At 39.5% G+C, this 25,924-nt stretch overlaps 1 protein-coding gene across 2 annotated transcripts in view; it reads right to left on the minus strand.

Moving 5' to 3' along the window:
* Nucleotides 1-25,621, minus strand: part of LOC116067119 (zinc finger protein 664-like) — a 66,662-nt gene extending 41,041 nt beyond the window's left edge. Inside the window, exons 1-5 of one of the 2 annotated variants that reach the window (XM_035993899.1) lie at nucleotides 25,153-25,616; nucleotides 21,111-21,433; nucleotides 20,728-20,896; nucleotides 18,444-18,721; nucleotides 17,190-18,359 (exon numbers count right to left, since the gene is read on the minus strand). In XM_035993899.1, the coding sequence (XP_035849792.1) occupies nucleotides 18,116-18,359; nucleotides 18,444-18,721; nucleotides 20,728-20,896; nucleotides 21,111-21,433; nucleotides 25,153-25,245 (1,107 nt within the window). In that variant the 5' untranslated portion in view covers nucleotides 25,246-25,616 and the 3' untranslated portion in view covers nucleotides 17,190-18,115. Of the gene's footprint in view, nucleotides 1-17,189; nucleotides 18,360-18,443; nucleotides 18,722-20,727; nucleotides 20,897-21,110; nucleotides 21,434-25,152 lie in introns of those variants that run through there. The other variant, XM_035993898.1, reaches the window with a different exon arrangement.
* Between the last annotated feature and the right edge of the window lie 303 nt (nucleotides 25,622-25,924).

Genomic DNA, 25,924 nt, shown 5'->3' on the forward strand with positions numbered 1-25,924 from the left:
CATTTATAATGAAATAACCACAAATGTCTTTTCTGTGCTCACATTATTATCAGTTTTATTCAACCCCCAAGTGACATTCAATCTTAGTACTTAGTACAACATCCTTTTACAGTTATAACAGCTTTTAAACGTGAAGCATAGCTTGACACAAGTGTCTTGCAGCGATCTACGGGTATCTTCGCCCATTCATCATGGGCAAAAGCCTCCAGTTCAGTCACATTCTTAGGCTTGCGCACTGCAACTGCTTTCTTTAAGTCCCACCAGAGGTTCTCAATCGGATTTAAGTCTGGTGACTGCGATGGCCACTTCAAAATGTTCCAGCCTTTAATCTGCAACCATGCTCTAGTGGACTTGGAGGTATGCTTGGGATCATTGTCCTGTTGAAAGGTCCAACGTCTCCCAAGCCTCAGGTTTGTGACGGACTGCATCACATTGTCATCCAATATCTCCTGGTACTGAAGAGAATTCATGGTACCTTGCACACGCTGAAGCTTCCCAGTACCTGCAGAAGCAAAACAGCCCCAAAGCATGATTGACCCCCCGCCATGCTTCACAGTAGGCAAGGTGTTCTTTTCTTCATAGGCCTTGTTCTTCCTCCTCCAAACATAGCGTTGATCCATGGGCCCAAACAGTTCTAATTTTGTTTCATCAGTCCACAGAACACTATCCCAAAACTTCTGTGGTTTGTCCACATGACTTTTGGCATACTGCAGTCGACTCTTCTTATTCTTTGGAGACAGCAAGGGGGTGCGCCTGGGAGTTCTGGCATGGAGGCCTTCATTACGCAGGGTGCGCCGTATTGTCTGAGCAGAAACTTCAGTACCTACATCTGACAAATCTTTTCTCAGTTCCTCAGCAGTCACACGGGGACTTTTCTCCACTCTACGCTTCAGGTAGCGCACAGCAGTCGAAGTCAGCATCTTCTTTCTGCCACGACCAGGTAGCGTTTCAACAGTGCCCTTTGCCTTGAATTTGCGAATGATGCTTCCTATGGTGTCTCTTGGTATGTTTAACATCTTTGCAATCTTCTTATAGCCATTGCCCTTCCTGTGAAGAGTAATCACCTCTTCTCTTGTCTTCCTGGACCATTCTCTTGACTTCACCATGTTTGTAACCACACCAGTAAATGTCTAGAAGGAGCTGAGTATCACAGTCATTTTAAAGCTGCCTAATTGGTGCTTATTAGGCTTTATTGCTGCTCCCTGACATCCACAGGTGTTTTCAATACCTGATTGAAAACACTTCAATGAACCTCTGTTCTTCAGAGTGGTAGTCTTTAAGGGGTTGAATAATTGTGTCAATGAAGAATTCACAAAAGAAACATTTACTACTGTATTACAAAACCAATTGATGTCATTTTAGTTGCATATGGTTCTTTAAGAAGTCCTTGTAGGATTTAATTCTGAATACAATTACAAATGTACACTAAATTCCCTAAAACCATTTACAGCATTGGGGGGGTTGAATAATTTTGAACACAACTGTACATACACGACTTTAGCATAGAGTCTAACGATGCTGTGATGGAGTCAGCAGGATCATAACTGGAATCCTGTCCCTTTGAAGCTCCCACAAAAGAGCTGCCCTCCAATGGATTGTCCTCGAGCTCTTCATCGAGGTCTAGACAAAGTCTTTTGGGTGGTCTCTTTATAGGTGTCGATGACAGGCACAAAGGGTCTGCATTTGAGGGCCCCACACCAAAATCTCTGCAGGAGACACTTGCCTGGATACCTACGGCCAAAATTTAAAAAGGAAAGTCCAATGAAACAACACATAATGAAAGCATTGACAAATGCCGGAATACTTACTGAGTACATGAAAAGTAAATGTACTGAAGGTGGCAAGTACATACCTTCACTTCTAAAGTGGGGCCGCAGAGTCTTCAAGGCTAGCTGTGTGCCTATAGTACGTGTTTCCAGGTGGTCTGTCTGGCAGGCAACATCCCTTGAGAAAGGCAGCTTAATGGAACCAGTTGATGTGCTGGCCTGTGTACAGACAACAATGTCAAATTAGCACTCAATTTATTACTTTGTATATATTTGCAGAGGTGCACACTCAATAATTTAAAAGATGGCATAGGCAGATATTGCACAAGCCATAACACCAAAAGCAGAACGGTTATCCAAATAACAAAGAAGTGAACAACACACACGTTACAGTGTGTATTCACACCAGGGCTGTTGTCAAGACAAGACAACTTTGTTGAGTCCAAGACAAGAACGAGTCCAAAAAGGTTCAGGAGTCCAGGACAGAAAAAATAATCTTATGCATGACAGTATCAAGACAATAATTTGTATGTATATCCATTCCCCTTGATATCATGTAATCTAATGATCTAAAGAAAACAGAATGACATATGATGAGACCTTATAATAGCAGTGTTACAACTGATACAAACACCAATCCACTACTATTACCACTGCTAGGTACTAGTACACAGCATTTGAGCAACTAAATGACAATATAGCTTCACTCCAGATGTACCGTAGAAAAGAAGTGACCAGTATTACAGAGTGTACCCCTATGGTTGGTTTATCTATGCCTTGAAATAATGGCCTGGATCTCCGTAAAAAGGCACAATATGTGTGTCTCCATTTCAAACATTGCAGGTTAAATTCTTATAGCAGCAGAGGTTGATTGTGGGCGACAATAATGTCATGGTTAGCTCGTCGAAATTCTACTGCCGCAGTTGCTGGCTGGCTCTGCAAAGTTAGCTAATGTCCGCTAGCATACGTACAGGCTAACTATAGCCAGTTATCCGTGTGTATAACATAACAAAAACCCACCCATTTCGACCCAGGTCTTATGTTGACAACGTAGACACAGATATAGCTAGGAAACTCCGAAAGCATTCGTAATATTTTGCTACCTAGCAGGCTTGGCTAACGCTGTTGCGCTAACGTTCGTTAGCGCGAACAACCCCGTCCAAGCTGTGTTTCTTCAAGACCGGACTCTAGTAGCTACTGCAGCCCTGATTCACACACATACTTGATGCTATCCATCTTTACATTAGCGTCAGTAACTGGGCTGCTAGCTGCAGAACTAGCTAATGTTACAGCCACGTTCTAAGTGTAACAACCTAGGTAACCATATGCAGTGAAGCAAAAAAATATGGCGTTAGTTGACTTACCTGTCCAAGGTTTGTAGCTGAGCCACAAAGAGTTGGTACTGCACTAGGCTTTAACCTCAGACGATCAGCAAGGCCAGCTTTGTATTGGCCCAAGTTGAGGAAACTGTCGTCGGTGAAATGTTTTTTGCACACTAAGAGTTGTTTTCCATTTCCACTGTATTACAGAGTAATACAGTGGAAATTAGTAGAAATGTGAAAATGTGGTTAGCATGTTGATTTATGGTGTGTGCCCTTACATTTTCTGGTTGTGCCCCTAAAATTGTGCTGGTTAAACAGTTAAAATGCTGACAGCTAAACGGTGTAAAAGTGTGACTGTATTGTAGAGGATTCCAACAGCGGGACGTACAACAGTCTGCCGCTAAAGCTATGAGCTAAAAGACACAAAGTAGCACTGGTCGCTGCTGGAAAAACAACACAGACGTGAAAAAGGCTCTCCTGATTTAAGCCTATGGTGCGCTCGGGTTCAAACTGAAAAGGCTGAATGGCAGACGTGTTCATCTCGCCGTTAATGTACTCTCAATAGCCGGTACATCAGGGTACAACCATTACACGTCACTACTCCAGAATGCATTGAGACGTAAATAACCATGGCGGCCTACGAGGGAACGGATTTTCTGCTTTTTTTTTAACAAAAAACAAAGCTTATAAAAGTTATGAAGAGTACATTTGCTTCCATAATAACATGTCTGCAACTGGCACATATTTTCCTTCATTTTGTCATAAATTATTGTATGAAGAGTTTAAATTTTGAGTGAGAGCAAGTCCAGGGTTTAAAGAAGAGTTCACTAACTCTCTCTCTCTCTCTCTCTGTTTGTCTGTTGCTATAGAAACGGAGAGGAGGAGAGGGACCAAAATGTCACCACTGTCAACACTGTGACAAATCCTTCAGAAAATCAAAATATTTAAAAATTCATCAGAGAGTTCATACTGGAGAGAATCTACACAGCTGTGATCAATGTGGGGAAGCTTTCACAAGACAGAGTAACCTAAAAAAACATCAACGCCTTCACACTGGAGAGAATCTACACAGCTGTGATCAATGTGGGGCAGCTTTCATACTACAGGGTCAACTAAAAAGACATCAACGCATTCACACTGGAGAGAAGCCTTACAGCTGTGATCAATGTGGGGCTGCTTTCCTACAACAGAGTACCCTAAAAATACATCAACGCATTCACACTGGAGAGAAGCCTTACAGCTGTAATCAATGTGGGGCAGCTTTCACACAACAGATTAACCTTAAAAGACATCAACGCATTCACACTGGAGAGAAGCCGTACAGCTGTGATCAATGTGGGGCAGATTTCACACGACAGAGTGACCTAAAGAGACATCAACGCAGTCATACTGGAGAGAATCTTCACAGCTGTGATCAATGTGGGGCAGCTTTCACACACCAGAGTAACCTAAAAATACATCTACGCATTCACACTGGAGAGAAGCCGTACAGCTGTGATCAATGTGGGGGAACTTTTTCTCGGAGTAGTAACCTTAAAAGACACCAGCTCATTCACACTGCCTCGTTGTGAACATGTTTGAGAGCCAAGCTGTTTCCTCATGCCCTGATAGCTGTGTTGTTATATTCTGATCTTCTCTCCACATTGAAGGCTGACCAGCAGTAACTTTATCTTCCGAACAGCATGGATGTTATCCCGGATCAGCTGGACGGTTTTCTGTCTTTCCTCAGAACACTCGACTTTACACTTTTTTGCGACGTTGCAACATGGAATAACATTTCACAGATGAAAAAGATGTTTTACAATATTTAGCTATTACGAAAGCGTTAACATTAATTAACTTTAATCTTTCTTTTAAAGGGATATTTCACCGCTGGAAAGATGAATATGTATTAAATTGGGTCATTTATGTTATGTTTTTCAGTTGCTTGTCCTGAGTCCCGACAAAAGCCTGTCGGGACGCTAAAATGTCCCGGTTTACACCAACCACTATGAAATTGTCCCGGTTAAACAGTTAGAATGCTGACAGCTAAACGGTGTAAAAGTGTAACTGTATTGTAGAGGATTCCAACAGCGGGACGTACAACAGTCTGCCGCTAAAGCTATGAGCTAAAAGACACAAAGTAGCACTGGTCACTGCTGGAAAAACAACACAGGCGTGAAAAAGGCTCTCCTGATTTAAGCCTATGGTGTGCTCGGGTTCAAACTGAAAAGGCTGAACGGCAGACGTGTTCATCTCGCTGTTACTGTACTGTGTATAGCCGGTACGTCGGAGTACAACCATTACACGTCACTACCCCAGAATGCATTAAGACGTAAATAATAAGGGTGCTCCGATTGTTCGGGAACCGATCGTTATCGGCCGATAAAGGCTTTAAATAGTTTGATCGGTGGTCTCCATAAAGGCCGATCAGATAGGCCGATCAGATGACGCACTACTCGTGAGAAAAAGTTCTATACGCAGCTAAGTTACACACCAACCACATTTTGTCAAAGAATGCTGTTGCTAAGTAACAATGCACAATGCTTATAGGAATCGTGTTACGTTACTGCTAATGAATCCCTAACATTTCCGGATTTTGCTGCTTCATAATAAAAACATTAAAATATGAAAATAACGGAGGACTTTTATTGTGAAGAACTTACAGGAAATGAAACCGTTCACAGCCGGGGCTTTGACCATGCATAGTCGAGTAGCTAGTTTTCAGCGCTAGTCCGGGACACCGTGTAACTAGCTAGCTAGCTAGCTAGCTGAGCTGAGGTACAGACGAAAGGAAAATTATCTGTTAAAAAATGTGGCGACATATCCCCGGTGTTAAGAGGCCCGCCGCGGAGGCAGCAGTAGCTATGGATGTACAAGGTGTTGAGGGCGAAGTAAAGAAAAAGAGAAGGTACTTTTCAAACAAGTGGCACATTGACAAAACGTACAGCTAAAGACCGTGCAAAACATTTCAGACTGTCCTGCCAACCTGTTTACATTTTAACGTCAATGTAGACTGTAACGATGTTTAAGTCGCTTGAAAGCTGCTGCCGTTTTAAATCTGTTGGCTCTCTGCTGCTCATTTCTACCCCGCGACTGACGACACACACACACACACACACACACACACACACACACACACACACACACACGAGCACACATGAGCTACACTCGTTATTGTAAGATCAATAATAAGTTAAAGTCCTTTATCAAACCGTATGAATGTGTGACCCAGGCCAGGATAGGAAATTAACTTACAATGTAAAGATCAACAAGCTACTGACACATAATAAATACATTATATTAATAAAATACGTATTAATAATAAAACATAATTTAATAAAGCAATTCAAAATATGATAGTGCACTCTCTTTTATAAATTGGAATTCTGGAAAAAGTGGCTGGTAAAAAATTTAAGTGGCCCCACCCTGCTCAGAACACCCTAAAGACACACTAAAGACACACTGACAGTTGTTTTGTAATTTATTCTGAATAAGGCTTTAGCTAGGCTTGCAGCGACGCGTCGATGACGTCGACGCATCGATGTCAAAATTACGTCGACGTCGTATTTTTGCTTCGACGCTTCGCCACACACACATGTGGGAGACCAAAACATTGCAGGAAACAGCAACCTCCTCACAGAATTCCCAACAAAGCCCTGCAAAAAGCCCCATGAAAAGAAAAAGTCCTAAAAAAACAGCTCGCCCTTAATCATCGAGGGTATGGGAATACTTAAAATATAGTCCCAAGTACTAACGTTAGCTAAATTAATTTCATGTTTGTGTAGTGTGTTGTGTAGCCTGCGCACTTAGGTGGTGCTAGCTAACTATCTTAGCTCTCCGTGCAGTTTGTTCGTGCTAGGTTAGTAGCTAACATTAACGTTAGCTAGCTACTGGCGCCTAGGCAGCTGTGTTTAGCTAACGTTAGTTATCATCTAATGTTGGCTTGAATGGTAGCTAGCTTACGGCTGCAGAACACAGCTATCTATAGTAGCTAACGTTAGCTAACGTGAACGTTAGCTACTAACCTAGCACGAACAAACTGCACAGAGAGCTAAAATGCGTTGGTTAGCCTAGCACCACCAAAGTGCACAGCTGCATTAGCATGTAAACCTACAGAATAGCAGTTAAGAGAGTCAGTTTGATTATGCATCAGGTTTTATGTTGGGACTGTTATGTTGTGTTAAACAATCCAAGGAATGTCTGTACTGTGCACTGCACAGTGTTTTTCTTTTTTGCACTACAACTTGATTTTTTTGAACAAGAGAGTTATGTTGGTACTGTAAAAGAGTAAACAGGCTGGCCTTTCATTTTGTATAACAATAAAATAATTATTTTATTTTGTGTAAAGCAGAAGATTTTTTGCTGTGCAAAATTGTTTAATAAAATATATTAAGAATTTTTTGGTATTTATTTGAGATACATTATGGTTTTTTATTAATCGAGCAAGAGAAAAATAATCGTTATATTAATCGTCCAATTAGTCGTTAGATTAGTCGACTAATCGATAAAATAATCGCCCGATTAATCGTTTAATAAATAATCGTTTACCCCCAGCTCTAGCTTTAGCTATATGTTAAGCTCCAAGCTGTTTAAGGTGTGTTTCTAACAGAGGAAGTGGAGTGTTGAACGTTTCCTGTCAATAAACGTAAACCGTTGACAATTCACAATACATTATCTTCTGTTAATTTTAATACAAATTATGCATTGTTGTTAAGAATATTAAAATTAATATATGATAAATATATGACATGATAAATAGAAGGTTTCAAATAGACCCGGTGATCGGCATCGGTCGATACTGCTCCCAGCAATCGGTGATCGGCCCCAAAAATCCTGATCGGAGCACCCTTAGTAAATAACCATGGCGGCCTACGAGGGAACAGATTTTCTGCATTTTTTTAACAAAAAGCAAAACATTTGGAGTGTTTTTGTACCACCTTTTTATAGCTGATGCCCACGTTAATCTTATAAGGCCAACATGTCGTTCTAGTCGGGGTTCCTTTTTAAATAATTTGTTTTTTATTATAAAAACACTATAGTATAACAATATACAATATTTTTTCAACTTGGATCCAAAAATATATCCGATCCGTCACTCCAAACCGTGATCCTGACCTTGAGTCTTGTGATCCCTTGCACCCCTAGCTGTTACCATCTTATCTTATCTTATTTGTGTAAGATTAACAAGTAAAGGAACAAATGGAGACTAGAAAATTTCTGAAGAAAATTGCGTTGGTGAATGCCAGAATCTTTGTGAAAACTGCGTAAGTGGGGTTTAACAACATATTTGTTATTAAGAACATTCGGTGAATGAGGCCCATTGTTCTCATATTTACAAACATATTCAATTTTTTTTATTTAATTTTTTTTCTGACTCAAACTTTGAGTTTTAATTTTTACAGCAAACAGGCAAAATTAAAATAACTGTATTGTGTTGATAATGTAATACCAGAGTAAGCGCACTAAAATAAGATAAGGATATAATTATGTTGGAAAATTAATAAATAAATAAATACAATAGAATAGAAAAAGTAAACCATGCACGACATGTTAAGCAGTCCTTCCAGGAGACTACCAAAACACTGCTGCGTGTCCATTCATTGTCCAATGTGAGGTTGAGGTAGTCCAATGATCAGACCCCTCTATTGCACCCAGACCATTTCCACCCTCAGTGCTGTGATCATTTTTTTTCTTCTTTTTTACTTTTTTTTTGTTTAAGGACTTTAGGATGATCACAAACTCTGAACGTTTTGCAGCAATGTTCAAAATATTCATTCTCTGACCTGCTTTATTAATTTGGGACTAGACTAACGCTGCACAATATATCGTTTTTTATCATCATCGCAATATCAACTGGTGCAACATCGCGAAAGGTTGTGATTTTGTGACATATCGCGATGTGTAAAGTACACTCAGAGGTCTTTTGTGTTAGTTGAAAGAAAATCTCAGTAGGACATAAAACTTTAAAAAGAAACTGTCAGTTTTGTTTTTTATTGTTGCCTTTTATATTTAATTCAATGTTCAAATTATTCAATTCATTTTTTTTGGAAATGATTTTTTTTCATTTGTTTTAAGTCCAACAAACAATTTTTTGTATTTCAGCAGAATACTGAAAGCAGCAGAAATGCAGAACTGAGTACACTTTAATATCTGTTATCTATCACAAGTAATATCGATATCGTTATATTCAACAAAGTTATTGCATATCACATATTTTCCTCCTATTGTGCAGCCTTAGCCTAGACGTGGCATGGCTGCTCTAGAGCTACTAGTTTTAACCTTTGAACACATTTTTAAAAACCAATAAAATACTCTGAAACGTTGGCACCCAAACCGTTTTAGCATTGTGAGACTATACAGTGATTTGGTCCATGGTTTAACAAGCAATGTGTGGAAGGCCTTAATTTGGACATCGATCTAAAATTGGTCCAAACATTCCTCTCATCATTACCGACATACTGGAAGTTGTATATATATATATATATATAACATTTTTAATTGTATGCTCTGAAGTTATTGTTGTTTTGTAGTTTACCATCATATTATCTTCCTTTGTGGACTTTTATTTAATAATCTTTGTCTGATATTTCATATTGACTATTTGTATTGTCTGTGACTGAATGTGGTTTTAAATCTGTTGAGGTCTGTTCAGACTGAAAGTAAAGACTCTGATGATGATGTTTTCCAGCCAACACTAAAGAATGATGGAGCAGCAGGAAATGCTGATTATTAGAGACTTGATTTGATGCATGTATTCTTCCTGTTGTGTCTGTGTTTAAACTCCTAATTAAAAGGTAAAGTTTCCATCCACTAAAAGTTGTGTTGTTGCCGCTGACAGACTCAGATTATTATTCTAAGTGTCTGACAACATGCGTCATCTGAGAGGGGTAGTACCATTGATTTATTCCAGTTGATAGAGTCATGTGAGACATGGGAGATCTGTTGATGATATTGTGACGACCAGACTCTGATAAATGATGTTGGGGCAGCTTTCACAGCCGGGTGGCCGCGGTGTTTCTACGGTTTTATTACAGTTTTTTTCCAATTGCTAAAACACAATTTCACAAACCAGGGGCCTGTTTCACAAAACCAAGATAAGGGATTAAGCCGGGATTTATCAGTTATCCTGGATGATTTAAGCCTTGACTCCCGACCAGGCTAACAGCCAGGATTTATTTAATCCTGGAGCCTTTTCTGATCACCCAGCAGTGGTTTTACCCTATTGTTATCAGCCTGGATTAAAACACAACAGGTGCATATTGCTGTTCATTTAAGTATTGTTATTATTTAAAGTTGGGACCATAATTTTTTTTAATAATTATTCATGTGACAGTCATCGTTACTGTTATATTGCTGTATGAAGACTGCTGTTCATATTGTTAGAAGTTTGATGAATATATTATGACAGTTGTTGAGATAATTAGAAAAGGCTGATAAAATTTCAAATGTGTTTTAAATGAAGTCTGTTACTAAGGGCAATACATACAATGCTGTACATTTCTATAGTTGACCAATGCACCTTGAATTATTTTAGTTAATACATTTTTTTTTATTCTTTAACAATAAGGATCATGTTTGTTCCTCTTCCATGTGCATTGTATTTGGCATTCTTAGCACACAAATTGTGTTTTCCAGTAAACTGGGACTATAATTTGGGAGGATTGTACAATTTAAAGAACATATCCTAATTGTACAATCCTCCCAAATTATAGTCTTAGTTCACTGGACCAGTAACTATCTAGTGATGTAGGCTACTGTACATTCATGGACAACAGGGAGAGGACACCTCGTTGGTTTTTGACCTTATATTTTGCTGGGGGGGAAATAACTGATGAATATACTCTGTTCCATTCATGTTTACAGTGTGCATGGAATTTATCACTTAATTATCGTTATAGTTTCTAGATTTTAGAGTCCAATTTCTTCAGTGTCTTTATTTTCTATGTCCATATATACGAGGGAGTAAAGCATATAATATGTAGAGAAGGAAACTCTGCCTCTGTAAAAAATAAAAAAACGCGAGAAAACGCGTAGCAGATAATAGCAGACCGACTGAATGATAGTCTAAAAATATACATTTATGAACTACTGCTCTTAACTGAAACCATTCAATGAGTCACTGTCATCTGCAAAAACGAACAGTTGTACCTTTGCATTAAAAGCGAGCAGTGTATGTTAATATAATATGGAAATTTATATTTTAGCCCATGAGAGAGAGGGAGGAACAGAGTGAAAGAGATATTTACGCATCATATTCTAGCGTTGTAGAAAATTGAACTTCATGGTAAATTTCCTGAGTAACATTATCTGCTTACTTTTAAGGCAAATAGTACAACTGTTAATTTGTGCAAATGATTAGTAGTCTAATCCTTGAATGGTATGATTATGACGGTTTCAGTTCAGAGCAGTGGTCTATGTAGTTAATGTATATTTTTAGGCTGCTTACACATTCAGTCGGTCCGTGATCGTCTGCTACGCTTTCTCTCGCTGTTTCATTACAGCGGCCGTGTTTCTTTTCTTTTTATACAAAAATGTGTTTCACGTCATCAGACTTCCACAAGAAGCTGCTGCTCACTCTGTATAAAGTATGTACAATGCGTATTCTCCATTTTGGCATCAGTAAATCTGTGATCGACCTTGCGGTCTTTTGAGGAAAGCCGTGGACGCTCATCTATCTGAATTACATCAGCCTGGCTCAACCTAGTCGCTCCTCCTCGGCTTGGCCTTCGTGAAACACACCAAGCCAGGATGAACAGATTAGACTAGGTCAAGCCTGGCTTTATCAGTTATCCTGGATTTATATATTCTGCTTTTGTGAAACAGGCCCCTGGCTGGTTTTATCAAAATACTTAACACAATTCACAAAACCACACACCCAAACTGCAAAATACCTCGTATATATCCTGCAAAATGAAGTACTGCAACCAGAACTACATCTAGCATTATAAAAATCAAACTTTAGCACCAAATGGCACACACTTCATTCATATTACCAGATGTTTGTCTAACCAACTACACACTGTTGGGCATCATGAAAAGCACTCTCATCTTTAGTATGCTTTGTCATAATACAAAAATAGTTCTTCAGATTGTTCACATGCACAGAAATATTTGCAGATACACACACACATGCTGTTGAAACATTTATTTTTTATATTTCACCAAACAAGTCAGTGCAACATATGCACAGCAGATATATTTACATTGGACTGAACAAAAATATGCTCACAAAAAACAGTAAACTGAAAAAGAAAATTGCAAAAAAAAAAAAATATATAAATAGAAAAGCAAGAGGCATCATAGTGCTTACTTCCTGATTGAAGTAGTAACAATGAACCATTGAGGTGATTGGCCAGGTGGCACATCTATTGGCCAATCAGCTCATGTCGTGTCATTTTGAATGGCAGTGATCTGAAATGTCAAACATGTGACTTTATGTCCCATTGTTGTGTCTTATGCAGAGAACTGTGTTCAGTACATTTAAAAAGTGACATTTTGAATTGCAGAATGTGTGTAAAGCAGAACATGTGTTTAGACTTTTGGAGACTTGAGAAGAGGTTATTTTTTTAAATAATTGTGCTATGCTTGTCATTGTAGTGTGTTAGCAGTTGTAAAAACTGTAATGGTAGCAGAAGTAAACTCTTCCTCCTCCTCCTCCTCCTCCTCACTGATCACCACTGCAGCTTCTCCTCCTGTAACTTGATGAGATCACCAGATTCAGATCCTGACTGGGAACAACTGGGTGGAACGATGCTCAGAAAGATAAAAGATGCTTTGACTCAAAGTCCTTCTGCAGTTTGAAGACAAACAGACTAGAAATGAGATGAGGCAGATAGGTAAGAGTTGAGTTAGAGCAGCAGAGGAAGCAGCAGCCATCTTTACTGATCACACACAGACACACACACACACAGAGCACTGACTGACCTCAGTCTACTTTATTAACTCTTCTCTCTCTGCACTGTCACATTATTTATACCCTCATTAAGTTACAGAAACACTTTGACCTGTTTGTTGCTCATTGTTATATATTTATTATATATGCAGCTATATTTGGTTCCTAATACACTATGTATTCATAGAGGCCAATTGAGAGCAAGCTCTCATTTCCAATGACGCCCTGATTACATGCCATACAAAATTACAACACATACAGAACCACCGAACATAGTAATTAAAGATACACTATACAGTAGTAATACACAGTACACACATGGACCAGTTAGAGGATGTTAAACTCAAAATGCACACGTCCATTCATTATACATGGCTTCATAAAGAAGCCATTTAAAGGGATTACATTGAATCAGGCTGTTCCATTTCATTAAGGACTGCAGCTTATTCAATTTATATGGGGCATCATATTCAAATGCAGTTTGGCCTAATTCTGTCCTAACAAAGGTAATATTTAGGACCAAGGAGTCCCTAGAGCCAGAGCCATAGTGATACCATTTAAAATTCAGCAAGCTTGTTCAATATACAGGACACTCTGGTGTGTGATGTCATGTGTCTGTTGACATGGTGATGATCTTTATTTTGTAGTCTAAATGTTCCTCTAACACAGTGACGGTTGAATTAATAATCCATAAGTTAAAGAGCTCTGAGCTCATGTCGTTAGTTCAGATAAGTACTGGTAATCTAGCTAGATCTAGAAATAGAAGGCATCATGCTAGCTATGGGCTAACTTGCCAGTCAGTCCTACCTGTGAAATCCCCCGACGTTGTAAACACATTTTCGATTAGATATCTCACGTTTTGATGGACCCTACTAGCTCCAGTAACAACATATTTGCCTAGTGTTTATTTATTACTTGAATGGGGATGCTGTTCGGCTTTTCACAAGTTTAGACAGCTAGCTAAAGCTACGCCAACGTTTTGCTAACGTTAGCGCAGCAGCGTTAGCCTAGACGGCTAGGTAAATATTACGACTGCCTTCGTTGTTTCCTCTATCTGCGTCCACGTTGTCAACATCAGACATGTGGCGTTAGTGCTCCCTTTGTACCATAATTGTATTGAATGAAATGTTAAGCTTCGCTCCTACGAGATGGGTGGGTTTTTGTTAGCTACGTTACACACAAAGTTAACTGGCTATAGTTAGCCTGTGCTAGCGGAATTAGCTAACGTTGCGTAGCCAGCCAGCAGCTTCGGCAGTAGTTCCGGCGAGCTAACCACGACAGCTAACACATCCACAAGCGTCTCTATTTCAATCATCACTGCAGATTGACTGCTTTTAGCAGGAGAGGTTGATTGTGGGTGACAATACTGTCGTGGTTAGCTTACCGAAACTACTACCGATTGCCGAAGTTGCTGGCTGGTTACGCAACGTTAGCTAATTCCGCTAGCATACAGGCTAACTATAGCCAGTTAGCTTTGTATGTAGCTAACAAAAACCCACCCATCTCGTAGGAGCGAAGCTTAACATTTCATTCAATAAAATTATGGTACAAAAGGAGCACTAAAGCCACGTCTTATGTTGACAACGTGGATGCAGATATAGGAAACTCCAAAGGCAGTCGTAATATTTACCTAGCTAGCAGTCTAGGCTAACGCTGTTGCGCTAACGTTAGCAAACGTCGGCGTAGCTAGCTGTCTAAACTTGTGAAAAGCCGAACAGCATCCCCGTCCAAGCTGTATTTCACTTTCCCTCCAATATTATTATACACATAATAAAGACACATGGACTCGGTCGAGACCAAAAGCCATATTTTGCAACACCAATGGCACATAGACAGTGAACAGAGACGGGGCTTTCGTCTGTCGTCTCCCCAACGTGACGTAGTGCAATGCATTGTGGGGGAAAAGAGAATCATTGCAAACCGCTGTAAAATAGTACTACTTTTTCGTATTTTATTCCGTTTTGTGATATCCATTGTATTTGATGTTGTTGGGTAACAGTTTAAATGTTTATTACCAACAAGCAAATTGCACAAATTCATTAGAAAATAAACCCTGCAACATGGGCTTTAAGCTCTTTTCTTGATTTTGGTCTATTTCCCTTCCCCAAAGAGAAAAGCTTCTAACAGAAGAACTGGAGGCCAGAATGCATGGATGAGACTTCATTACAAACCTAAATTCTTCTACTTTCTGAAAATGAGCTGGATTAGCATGATATAACCTCTCCACAACATCTCCACAACCTCTCCAAGTGATCACATTTTGCTAAATGATTTTACTCACTTCTATACTATTAGAATAAAACATACTAAAGACTTAAAATGACTTCCAAAACCTTTTAACATTCATTCAAACTCTGATTCAAACACTGTTGATCATATTTGTTCTCATAAATCACATGTATGAGGCTGCTGGCTCTGGGAGGCGGGACTTAGCTCTGTTGCACATTCATTTGGACTGGCTTCCATTGGATGTTACCATCATGCTATGGTCCGTTGCAAAGGGAATGTGATTGGCTATAACTGCCATGATTGTCGTGTTGATAGCCAATGAGAGCTGTTTCTAAGATGGCTGCTCAGAGAGATGACGCAGCGTATTGGCGCTCAACAGTGGGCCTGGCAAACTCGGTTCCTTTTAAGGATTTGGGTTATTCTGAGTCAATCACTAAACTGATCCGGGTTGTGCGAGTCACTTGAGTCAGTATTTTATGCTACATCCAAGGCAAGCTTTTGATTTGGATAAAATGCCATGTTTTCATTTAGAATCTTTTAATTTTATTTGGAAAACGTTATATCCATAAATGTAAATGGTCTGGAAGAAAACCGAATATTCATTTAAAAATGACATGAAATTATATTTTGAAACTTTAATAGGACTGACAAATAAGAAAGCCATCTGGACTCTGAACATTCACAATGACTTACAACCTCTTTAATGTAAATTCCACACGCCCGTTTTTCATGTATGTATGTATGTATGTATGCATTTAATGTTTTCAATGTGTATGTGTATCTGTACTTGAATAATAAAGTTTTAGGACTCAACTGAACCGGGTTAATGATACTAGAGACTCGCGATTCGTGAGTAAATTTAAAGACTTGGGTTAAAGAGCCGAGTGAATCATGACTCGAACAGGTGTAATATGTAGCTAGGTCAGTGAATAACCGATGTTAGCTAGTTACGTGGGTCATCATCGGGTTGGTCTTGTTAGCAGGAACAGCTGGTTAGCACGGCAGCTAGCTGGTTGAGGATAATTTTATTTATCACTCATTTAAAACAAAGGCAATACATACACGTGCTTGTGTTGGTGAGGATTACTCTGCAGATTGTGAATGTGAGAACACAAACGAAAACGTACGAGTTTAGCTTGCCGTCCGTCTAAAGCATAGCTCTTCCGCCATCTGTCATGGCGTTCATTATTCGCGCGAGTGGAGGGTGACGTCACGTGCAAAGGGTCTATAACGTTTTTTTCAACATTTTCGACAGTATGACTTTTTTCCGACATGCTATACGATGACTTGAATGCTACTCCTCCCACATAATTTTAACTACAGACATCATTCAAACTTTAAACTGTTCACAAAACCTGTAGCTATTAGTTGTATTCAGCTTCATATCTTGTCTGTCTGTCTTTCTATCTAGCTGCATTCAAACCTTAAAATGTTCCACATCTTTTATTCATTAAGAATCTTTTTAAAACTTGTAAATTCTATTTGTATTTTTTGAAAATATTGAATATACTGTATATTCATTCAAATTAAAGCCGTTAAAAACATTCATATTAATTAGAACCGTTTCCACTTCTGCACATTTTCCTACAACCTCACCTTCTTCTTACACATTGAAGCCTGAAATTCAATGTAGTGACAGCTTTTCAGAGAACCCTAAAATATTCCACTTTTGTATAATATATTTTTGGTGTTATTTAACATTTTTACTGATTTAAATCATTCCAACTTTTCTCACTGCTTTACCTTCTTCTTACGCATTAAAGCCAGCAATCTAGTTCAGCTTTAGCAATTCAGCTTTTCTGCATTCACAAGCATTTTCTGCAGGAAATGCCTCTCTACTTACTTTTCAAAAGACAGTTTTCCCTTCCTGTCCAATAAAAACCATGTATCTCCAGATGTGTGCTGATGTTGAATGTTTGTGATAAACTGAAGGATGATATGGAGTCATAAGAGTGTCAAAGAATAATACTCCTGTAAAAAAAAGTAAGAAACCTAATGTGAAAGTTCAATTCTATTCAGTTTATTTAAGAAGAGGAAACAGCAAATTAATAAAACAAATGTTTATACATGGGTTAAAAATGCCAGAATTAGCCAAAAGCTCACAAACCTCCCCCCAAATACAACCAGCTGGTCTATCCACAATTAAAGAAACTGTTCAGTAACATACATAACAAACATCATATTCAGCACCTTACTGAGGTATTACTAATTACTGAAATATCAAATACTTTACCTGACACAAGCTAGCATTAACTTATTTCAGTATCAGGACAGTCACTTAACTTAGTTTTAGCTTAAAAGAAGGATTATTGTTACATTTTGTGATATTAAATTCAACGCTTTCGTAATAGTTAAATATTGTAAAACATCTTTTCCATCTGTGAAATAATATTCCATGTTGCTTAGTTTAGCATTTCTTTTACATGAACATCAAAAAGCAGTACAAAAATCTTTTTCTGAGTCTTTAAGATCAGCTGTCTGTCTCAAGATGGCGGCGGCACAGACGCAGTTTAAACACATTAACTGTTCAAGTCATTTTTTAAGCAGACAAAGCTTTCTAGTTATGAAGATTTGCTTCTTTTCATCTTCTTAAGGGACAATAGACTAAATATTTCAGCAATTTGACATTACCATAGTAAACAGTGATGGGATTTATTTAATTAAGAACAAATATTCCTTCGTTGCAGCATTAGTTAAATAGCGCTAGCAGTTGAACCCTGAACTCAAAATATTGTATTACAGGGAAAAAAAGCAAATTTTGAGCGTAATATGTAGTCGTAGCCAGGATAACATCCATGCTGTTCAGAAGATAAAGTTACTGCTGGTCAGCCTTCAATGTGGAGAGAAGCTCAGAATATAACAACACAGCTATCAGGGCATGAGGAGGAGGCAGGAGGAAACAGCTTGGCTCTGAAACATGTTCACTACGAGGCAGTGTGAATGAGCTGGTGTCTTTTAAGGTTACCACTATGAGAAAAAGATTTCCCACATTGTTCACACCAGTACGGCTTCTCTCCAGTGTGAATGCGCTGGTGTTTTTTAAAGTTACCACTATGAGAAAAAGATTTCCCACATTGTTCACAGCTGTACGGCTTTTCTCCAGTGTGAACACGTCGGTGTCTTTCTAGGTGACCACTCCGAGTAAAAGTTTTCCCACATTGATCACAGCTGTGCGGCTTCTCTCCAGTGTGAATGCGCTGGTGTCTTTTAAGGTGACTACTCACAGAAAATGTTTCCCCACATTGTTCACACCAGTACGGCTTCTCTCCAGTGTGAACACGTCGGTGGATTTCTAGGTGACTACTCTGAGAAAAAGTTTTCCCACATTGATCACAGCTGTACGGCTTCTCTCCAGTGTGAATGCGTTGATGTCTTTTTAGGCCACGTGTGAAAGCTGCCCCACATTGATCACAGCTGTAAGGCTTCTCTCCAGTGTGAACTCTCTGATGAATCTTTAAATTTCCTGATCTTGTGAAGGATTTGTCACAGTGTTGACAGTGGTGACGTTTGCGTCCCTCTCCTCTCCGTTTCTATAGCAACAGACAAACAGAGATAGAGAGAGTTAGTGAAACAACGTAACAACCTTATTTAAACCCTGGACTTGTTCTCACTCACAATTTTAACTCTTCATATAAAAATGTATGACAAAATGAAGGAAAATGTGTGCCAGTTGCAGATATGTTATTATGGAAGCAAATGTACTTTTCATAACTTTTATAAGTTATGAAATATTCTACATCTTTCAGGAGAGTTGTAATGAAACAACTGTAACGCTGTAATGAAACAGCAAGAGAAAGCGTGGCAGACGATCTCAGACCGCCTGAATGTGTAAGCAGCCTAAAAATATACATTTACTGACCACTGCTCTGAAACCATCATAATCATACCATTCAAGGAGTTAGGCTACTAATCATATGCACAAATTAACAGTTGTAGCCTACTCTTTGCCTTAAAAGTGAGCAGAAGATAATGTTACTCAGGACATTTACCATGAAGATCAAGTACAACCACTTATCTACAATGCTAGAATATGATGTGTAGCCTAAATACCTCTCTCTCCCATGGGCTAAAATATACAATTCCTAAGTAACATATTAACTCCCACTGCTAGCTTTTAAGGCAAAGTGTACAGATTTTTGTTTGTGCAAATGACAATTGACTCCTTCAATGGTTTCAGTTAAGAGCAGTAGTTCATAAATATATATTTTTAAGACTAGCATTCAGTCGGTCCTCTATTAACTGATACTTTAGTTTTGTTTTTACAGAGGCCGAGTTTCCTTCTCTACATATTATATGCTTTGCTTCCTCGTATATATGGACAAAGAAAAGAAAGACACTGAAGAACTTGGACTGTGAAATCTAGAAACTATAAAGATAATTAAGTGATAAACTCAATGCATATTGTAAACATGACTGTAAAGGTGTATTAGATATTAGATGCATTCAAACTACCGCACACGTGTACCACCGGGATACATTGGTACAGATCGGAGAATATGCAGGACACTTTATTACAGACAGAATACTCCAAACAGCTTCGCACGCCGGCTACGGAGACCAGCAGTGCAGCTCAATGCCTCTGGCCGGTCCAACTAACTGCTAGCTGGTGGAGTTTCTGACTGTTAAATGCCGACCTTTCTACATTCCACGCAAATTTACGGCCATGTTTATACTCTGTGTTTACAGCCCACCAAGCGCTAATGCTAGTAGCTATGTGTTAGCTGAACTTTACGGAGCATATAATGTGTGTGAACTAATGTAGCCTGTTTCCTATGTCGTTTTTATGTAATGTCGTTTTCATATATTTTAATTGTGTAACACCACTTGAGCCACGGTGGAACGTTGTTTCATGTATATGGTTGAAATGACAATAAAACAGACTAAAGTTGAGTTGACTGTCTCACTGTCTGTCTGTCTGTAAACGGTAGGCGTGGCTTGGGAGTAGACGCTAAAGCAGCGAAGCAAGTGCATTCTGGGATTTTGGTGTCTTTCATCCACATGAGCCAAAAACACATTTTCTGGCTTTTCTCGGCCTAGAAGCCACCAATTTCAAATTTTTTTTTTCACATTTCTACTACATAGTAGAAATGACCCAATTTAAAGATATATTCATCTTTCCAACGGTGAAATATCCCTTTAACTTGAAACGTGTAAACCTTGTGGTGCATTCAAAGTTATTGTAAAATACCCTTTTCTCATCCGTTTTTGTCGTTAACAGCAATTTACTGGTGAAATAAGTTATTGTTGTTATGTTATTTTAATAAATCATTTACATTCCTCCCTTTTTTGTGCTGATCCAAAAAAATTATCCGATCTGTGACTCAATACCGTGATCCAAACTGAACCGTGAGTTTGGTGATCCATTGCACCCCTACTATTTTGCATGTATGTATATGCATGTGCATATTACAATGTGGAGAGTCATTTCTATATAAATCCTAAAAGACATTTGTGAAACCCTCTGTGTGCATTCATTAATATTGAGATTAGATTTCTGGGACTCTTCAGTCTGGAGTAACCTCTTTTCTTCACTCACCTCCTCCTTCCTCTTGCTCCCTCGCTCCTCTGAGTCTCCCGAGGCCTCATGGACAACTTTCCTCTTGCCCTCCTTCTTTTTCTCCTCCTTCTCCTTGTGTTTCTGCATGTACTCGGTGATAAGGTCGGGGCAGTCCAGGTTGTCTTGTGGCTCCCATGTGTTCTCCTCACTGGAAAGGTGAGTGCAGACAGAAGAAAATCTCCTCAGGCTTTGTTTTTAGGCAATACATTCTCACTCTAATTATTAATTTGTTTAATTCCTTTTTTCTATTGCCATTTTGTAAGGTTATTTGCGGGTCTGCAACTTAGTGTCATATATATATATATATATATATATTTCAGGACCAAGACCACCAAGTATTAATATTATAAACTCATACTTACTCTGAGAACCCCTTCCATTTCAGCAGAAACTCTACTCTTCCCTTCACCACTCTGCGGTCCAAAACCTTCTCCACCACATACTCCTCCTCCTCCTCTTCCTTCACTGCTGCAGGCTGCTCCTCCTCCTCTTCCTCCTCTTCCTCCTCCTCCTTCACTGCTGCAGGAGGTGCTGCAGGCTGCTCCTCTTCCTCCTCCTCCTCCTCCTCCTTCACTGCTGCAGGCTGCTCCTCCTCCTCCTTCACTGCTGCAGGCTGCTCCTCCTCCTCGGCCTTCTTGCCCTTCTTTCCTGCTCCGGTCGCCAGCTTGACGTCTGCTGAGGGCTCCTTTGGTAGACCCAAGGGGGAAACATGCAGAGATAATGATACAAGGGTTAGAAGAACTAATGGGAGGTGGGAGTGAATTATAGTTTACCATGTTTTACTATATTCAAATGTTCTGTTTGAATGGAGAAAATGCAAGGGCTGATGAGGTGACCAATCCATAGGACTTCAGAGTGTGAAGTATCTCCTGCATTAAAACTGAAATAACTACTAAAATGTAAGCCACAAATATCATTAACTGGAGCTACAAGCTACATGCCCAGTAGCCTCAATCAACGATAGTTCATTTACCAGAAAATCACCAGATGTTCCTCGCCTGCAAAACTCAGTTTGTTTCAGGAAACAACAACAAACTTTGAGCTAGCGAGCTACACGCTGAAAATGGCAAGTTTTGAAAAATGTTTTGACGGTGCAACAAGGCAGGCCTGGTTGGTTCTTTCATAGAATAATTGTAAAGATCTACAAAGAACATGTTTAACGTTACGTCATTTTATATCTAACTGGGATGTTTTGGGAGCGATTGTGGCCGGATTGCTGCAGACGAAGTAATGTTACACAGGGTGATACACTGGTAAGAGCTAATGACATTTAGCCATGTATGCAGCTCATTTAAATAGCTCACTTTACCGTATTGTGTCAACAGTTAACTTCATTTTATATTACATGTGGCTAGGGTTGGGTACCGTTCACATTTTTACCGATATCTGAAATTTGGTTCCGGTACCCAACGGTACCTTTATTCGGTATTATTCCTTTGTAATAACAAAAAGATGAATTTCACTTGTAAAAATGATTTCAAACCTATTTATCCTAAAGTAACTTCTCTCTGTCCGTGTGTGTGTGTGTGTGTCCGTCCGTGTGTCCGTGTCTGTCTGTCTGTCTGTCTGTCTGTCTGTCTGTCTGTCTGTGTGTGTGTATCAAAGCTGAGCCCTGCTCTCTGTCAACATGCAGATGGCATTTCTTCTATCGGGGTGAAGACGTTCCACCTAAACAAGTTCCTTCCTGAGACTATTTAGCAGAGCCAAAGTCAGGGCTCCAGACTGCGACCAAATGGTTGCATTTTGTGACCAAAATTTTAGTGTGCGACTGAATTTTACATCCAGTCGCGCACACTCACTTTTTTTTTTTTTTTTACACGTTAAATGTGGAAGGCGCGCGTCAATGAATCTGGAATCTGTAGCAGGCCAATGAGTGTGAGAAGGATAGGGAATGGCCACTGTAAGTGGCTAATGTGTGGTGGCTAACGTCTGTGGGAAGGAGACAGATATCACAAGCAATATGACTGTCTGTCAATCTCCATATTGACAGACAGCGGAGCTTCGACACAGACACGTGCGCGCGCAGAGGTGCTGGAGAACTACGTCGGCTCTGCAGTTATGTTGAAGTCCCAGAGAGTCACTGTAATGCTGATAAAGTTGTTTCAAGTGTGGTTACAGTTTTCAAAACTTCACGCAGACAGCGTTTGCTGCGATATGATATTAATGGAGAGCCGAAAGCGTTCGCGGTGACACTTCCTCCTGAGACATGCAGGCACAACGGTGGTTTCTGTGTCCTGATGACTGACTGACAGGCTGAGGTTGTAAGGCAATATATTAATTTGTATATTACTTTAATCAGCCATAAGTTTTAGTGTCAAGTTTTTCATATTTAGCCTAACCTATGTTCTATTTCTGTTTCAGATACTTTACAAGTGCACAATCTGCAAAGCGTGCCAAAGATGCACTGACAGGTGAACTAGAGGAAGAGTTGAGGAGCAGCCCAGCTGGAGCATCAGAGGCTGCAGAGCCACAAGAAAAGGCCCCTCTGGTGGAAGCAGCAGCAGCACCAAGTAAGAGCAGCTTCATGCAAGACTTTGACCAAATTGTGGAGGAGTGTGAAGATCCCGGTGCAGCAAGCAGCTCGAGTCCTGCAGTCCAACTGCGTGGATATCTTACAGAGACAACCATCGCTGCCTCAGACAACCCCTACCAGTACTGGGGGGTCAACAAAGACCGATCACCTTGTCTTGATGCCACTGCCACAAAATACCTGTGTGCCCCCCTGCACTAGTGTAGACAGAGAGAGTGTTCTGCACAGTGTCCAACATTGGGGATGAAAAGAGAAATAGACTTACAGCAGAGAGAGCAGACATGCTTGTATCATGAGAAAGACTTCACCATTGCTGATTAAGTGAGCATTCCCAGGTCATGAGTGGTGTGACACTGCATCACATGTTTACAATGTTTGACCCATACACTGTTTTGTTTCTGCTACTACATTTTATTTATTTTAATTTAAGAAGTTTGATTACATTCTGTTTTTGATTTGAATGCACAATTTTTTTTTTAAATAAAAAATAAATAAGAATTCAATACATGACATCTGTTATTTTGTCTTAGTTATGAAAGTAATGTTTAGTGATGAAAGTCTGGTGCCGTTAGTCTCTTCCACATGGTGATGGAAGGTATACACTTTATTATTAATTCAACAACGGTATCAGATCGGTATCTGGTATCGACAGATACACAAAGCCCAGGCATCGCTATCTGGACTGGGATAGCTGCTCAGAATCATAGGGCTGCAGCTATCGATTATTTTAGTAACCGAGTATTCTACCGATTATTCCATCGATTAATCGAGTAATCGGATAAGAAATACTTTTGTTTTATTGAAGTGAAATAATAAACAATAGTTTGGTTAAATTTTCGGAAAAAGATACATTTTTGTTGCCTACATTGCTTACAATATCATCTCATATGAAGTGCATTTACAGTAAGTGCCATATTACATTGTAAAATTTTTAAAGAAGAAAAGAAAAATTTCTGAAATGACATCAACCTCAAACTAAGGCGTACATCAAACATACATAAACATACATAAACATGACCTTAAGTTGTGCAACTTAACTTTCAGAACTACAAGTTCCAACCTGAGACTGATCTGTATATAGGCCTATATGTAAATATATGTATATGTAAATATTAATTATACTCAATCTATTTTAATTTATATTTAATATATAAATTAAAATAGATTGAGCTCTGTTACACTTATGCTAGTAGATCGTTGATCAGCTGTTTCTCCGAAGGGATAGTCAACAAGTCGTCTCTTTAGATCAGACTGTGGTCACTGCTACGTATTTTCTTGTCTTTGTGTTTGGTAGTTGGTGTGTTTGGTGTAGTTTCATTGTCCATACAACTCCGTGATTTATTTTTGTGGGGTCCTCTTCGTGGAATGGATGAGAAATGTTTTCTGTTGAGATGCTGAAGCATTGACGTTGTGCTATTATTGTGCTAAGCTAGTTTGGTTTTTCAGCAGACACACTGTTCAGAGTTCTCGTTTTAATCACGTTTGAACTGATTCCAAACTTTGGAGACTTCCTGTGGTTTTCTCCAGCCTGTCTCTTCTCTTCTCTTAGCCCCTCACTATTTACGCTCTGGCATGTGTCGCCAGCAGACTGAGCAGCGTCTGGTGTGCGACAATAATAATGATCCGTGTGGAAACACCGTCCGTCAGAAATACAACGTTGGTAACATTGATTTAACGAAGCTTCGAGGTAAATCATTTTTTGTAATCGAATTATTCGAGGAATCGTTTCAGCCCTACTGCCTCTGCTTTTGTGAAACCAAGTCAAGGCTTAATACATCCAGGATACCTGGGAAATCCCGGCCTAATCCACTATCTAGGTTCTGTGAAATAGCCCTCTGTTACTTTAGAGTGGTTGTTGAGTCCTGAACACTGACCTGAACATGGCTGCTATCAGAGTCCCAGTCTGCTGCTTGTCTTCTGGGGACCTCGTTGCTCCGCTGCTCCTGGTTCTGGTTGTCCTCCTCCATTCCTCTCTGGTCCTGAAATCCAGCAGAGCTCCACTGGGGCTGCTGGACTCACTCTGGATTCTGTTCAGGACTAATCACAGCAGCAGAGATATTCAGGAGCTGCTGTCTCCTCTGGTTTTCCTCACATCCACACACAACTACAACAACAGTCTGAACACTCAAAGCAGCGGCTGGGAAACGGTTCCATTTCCTTCCTAGCTCCAACATCAACTCAGAGGAGTTTGGAGAAAACAGCATTATATTAAACTGGGAATAAATCTAAAGGGAAAAACAAACACCACCATAACGCTGGCTTTTTGGTGACTACCCTTCACAATAAAAGCCCAGCTTAAATTCACTCAGATCATTTCACTAACAGGAAACTCAATAAAAAGGGATTCTGCCGACACTAGATATCAAACTAAAGCTCCACACTATATCTCATAACTTTCAACCTTTCACCCAGTTTACAGATTAAATATCTGGTTTAAGGGATGAGAACTTTCAGATCCATATGTAATGCGTGTGCAGGTTAGTTCCCCCAACAAATGGGAATGTCTGAAACTCGTTTCTCAGCAGGAGATTTATCCAATTCATAGCTGCCGAATGGGAAGCTAACTTCAGTGTGGTTGCTGCAACAAAACATGAATATCAACTACTAGCTAGCCTGCTACATTACATTACATTACATGTCATTTAG

Source organism: Sander lucioperca, chromosome 17, assembly GCF_008315115.2.
Source record: "Sander lucioperca isolate FBNREF2018 chromosome 17, SLUC_FBN_1.2, whole genome shotgun sequence".
Taxonomy (NCBI): Eukaryota; Metazoa; Chordata; class Actinopteri; order Perciformes; family Percidae; genus Sander; species Sander lucioperca.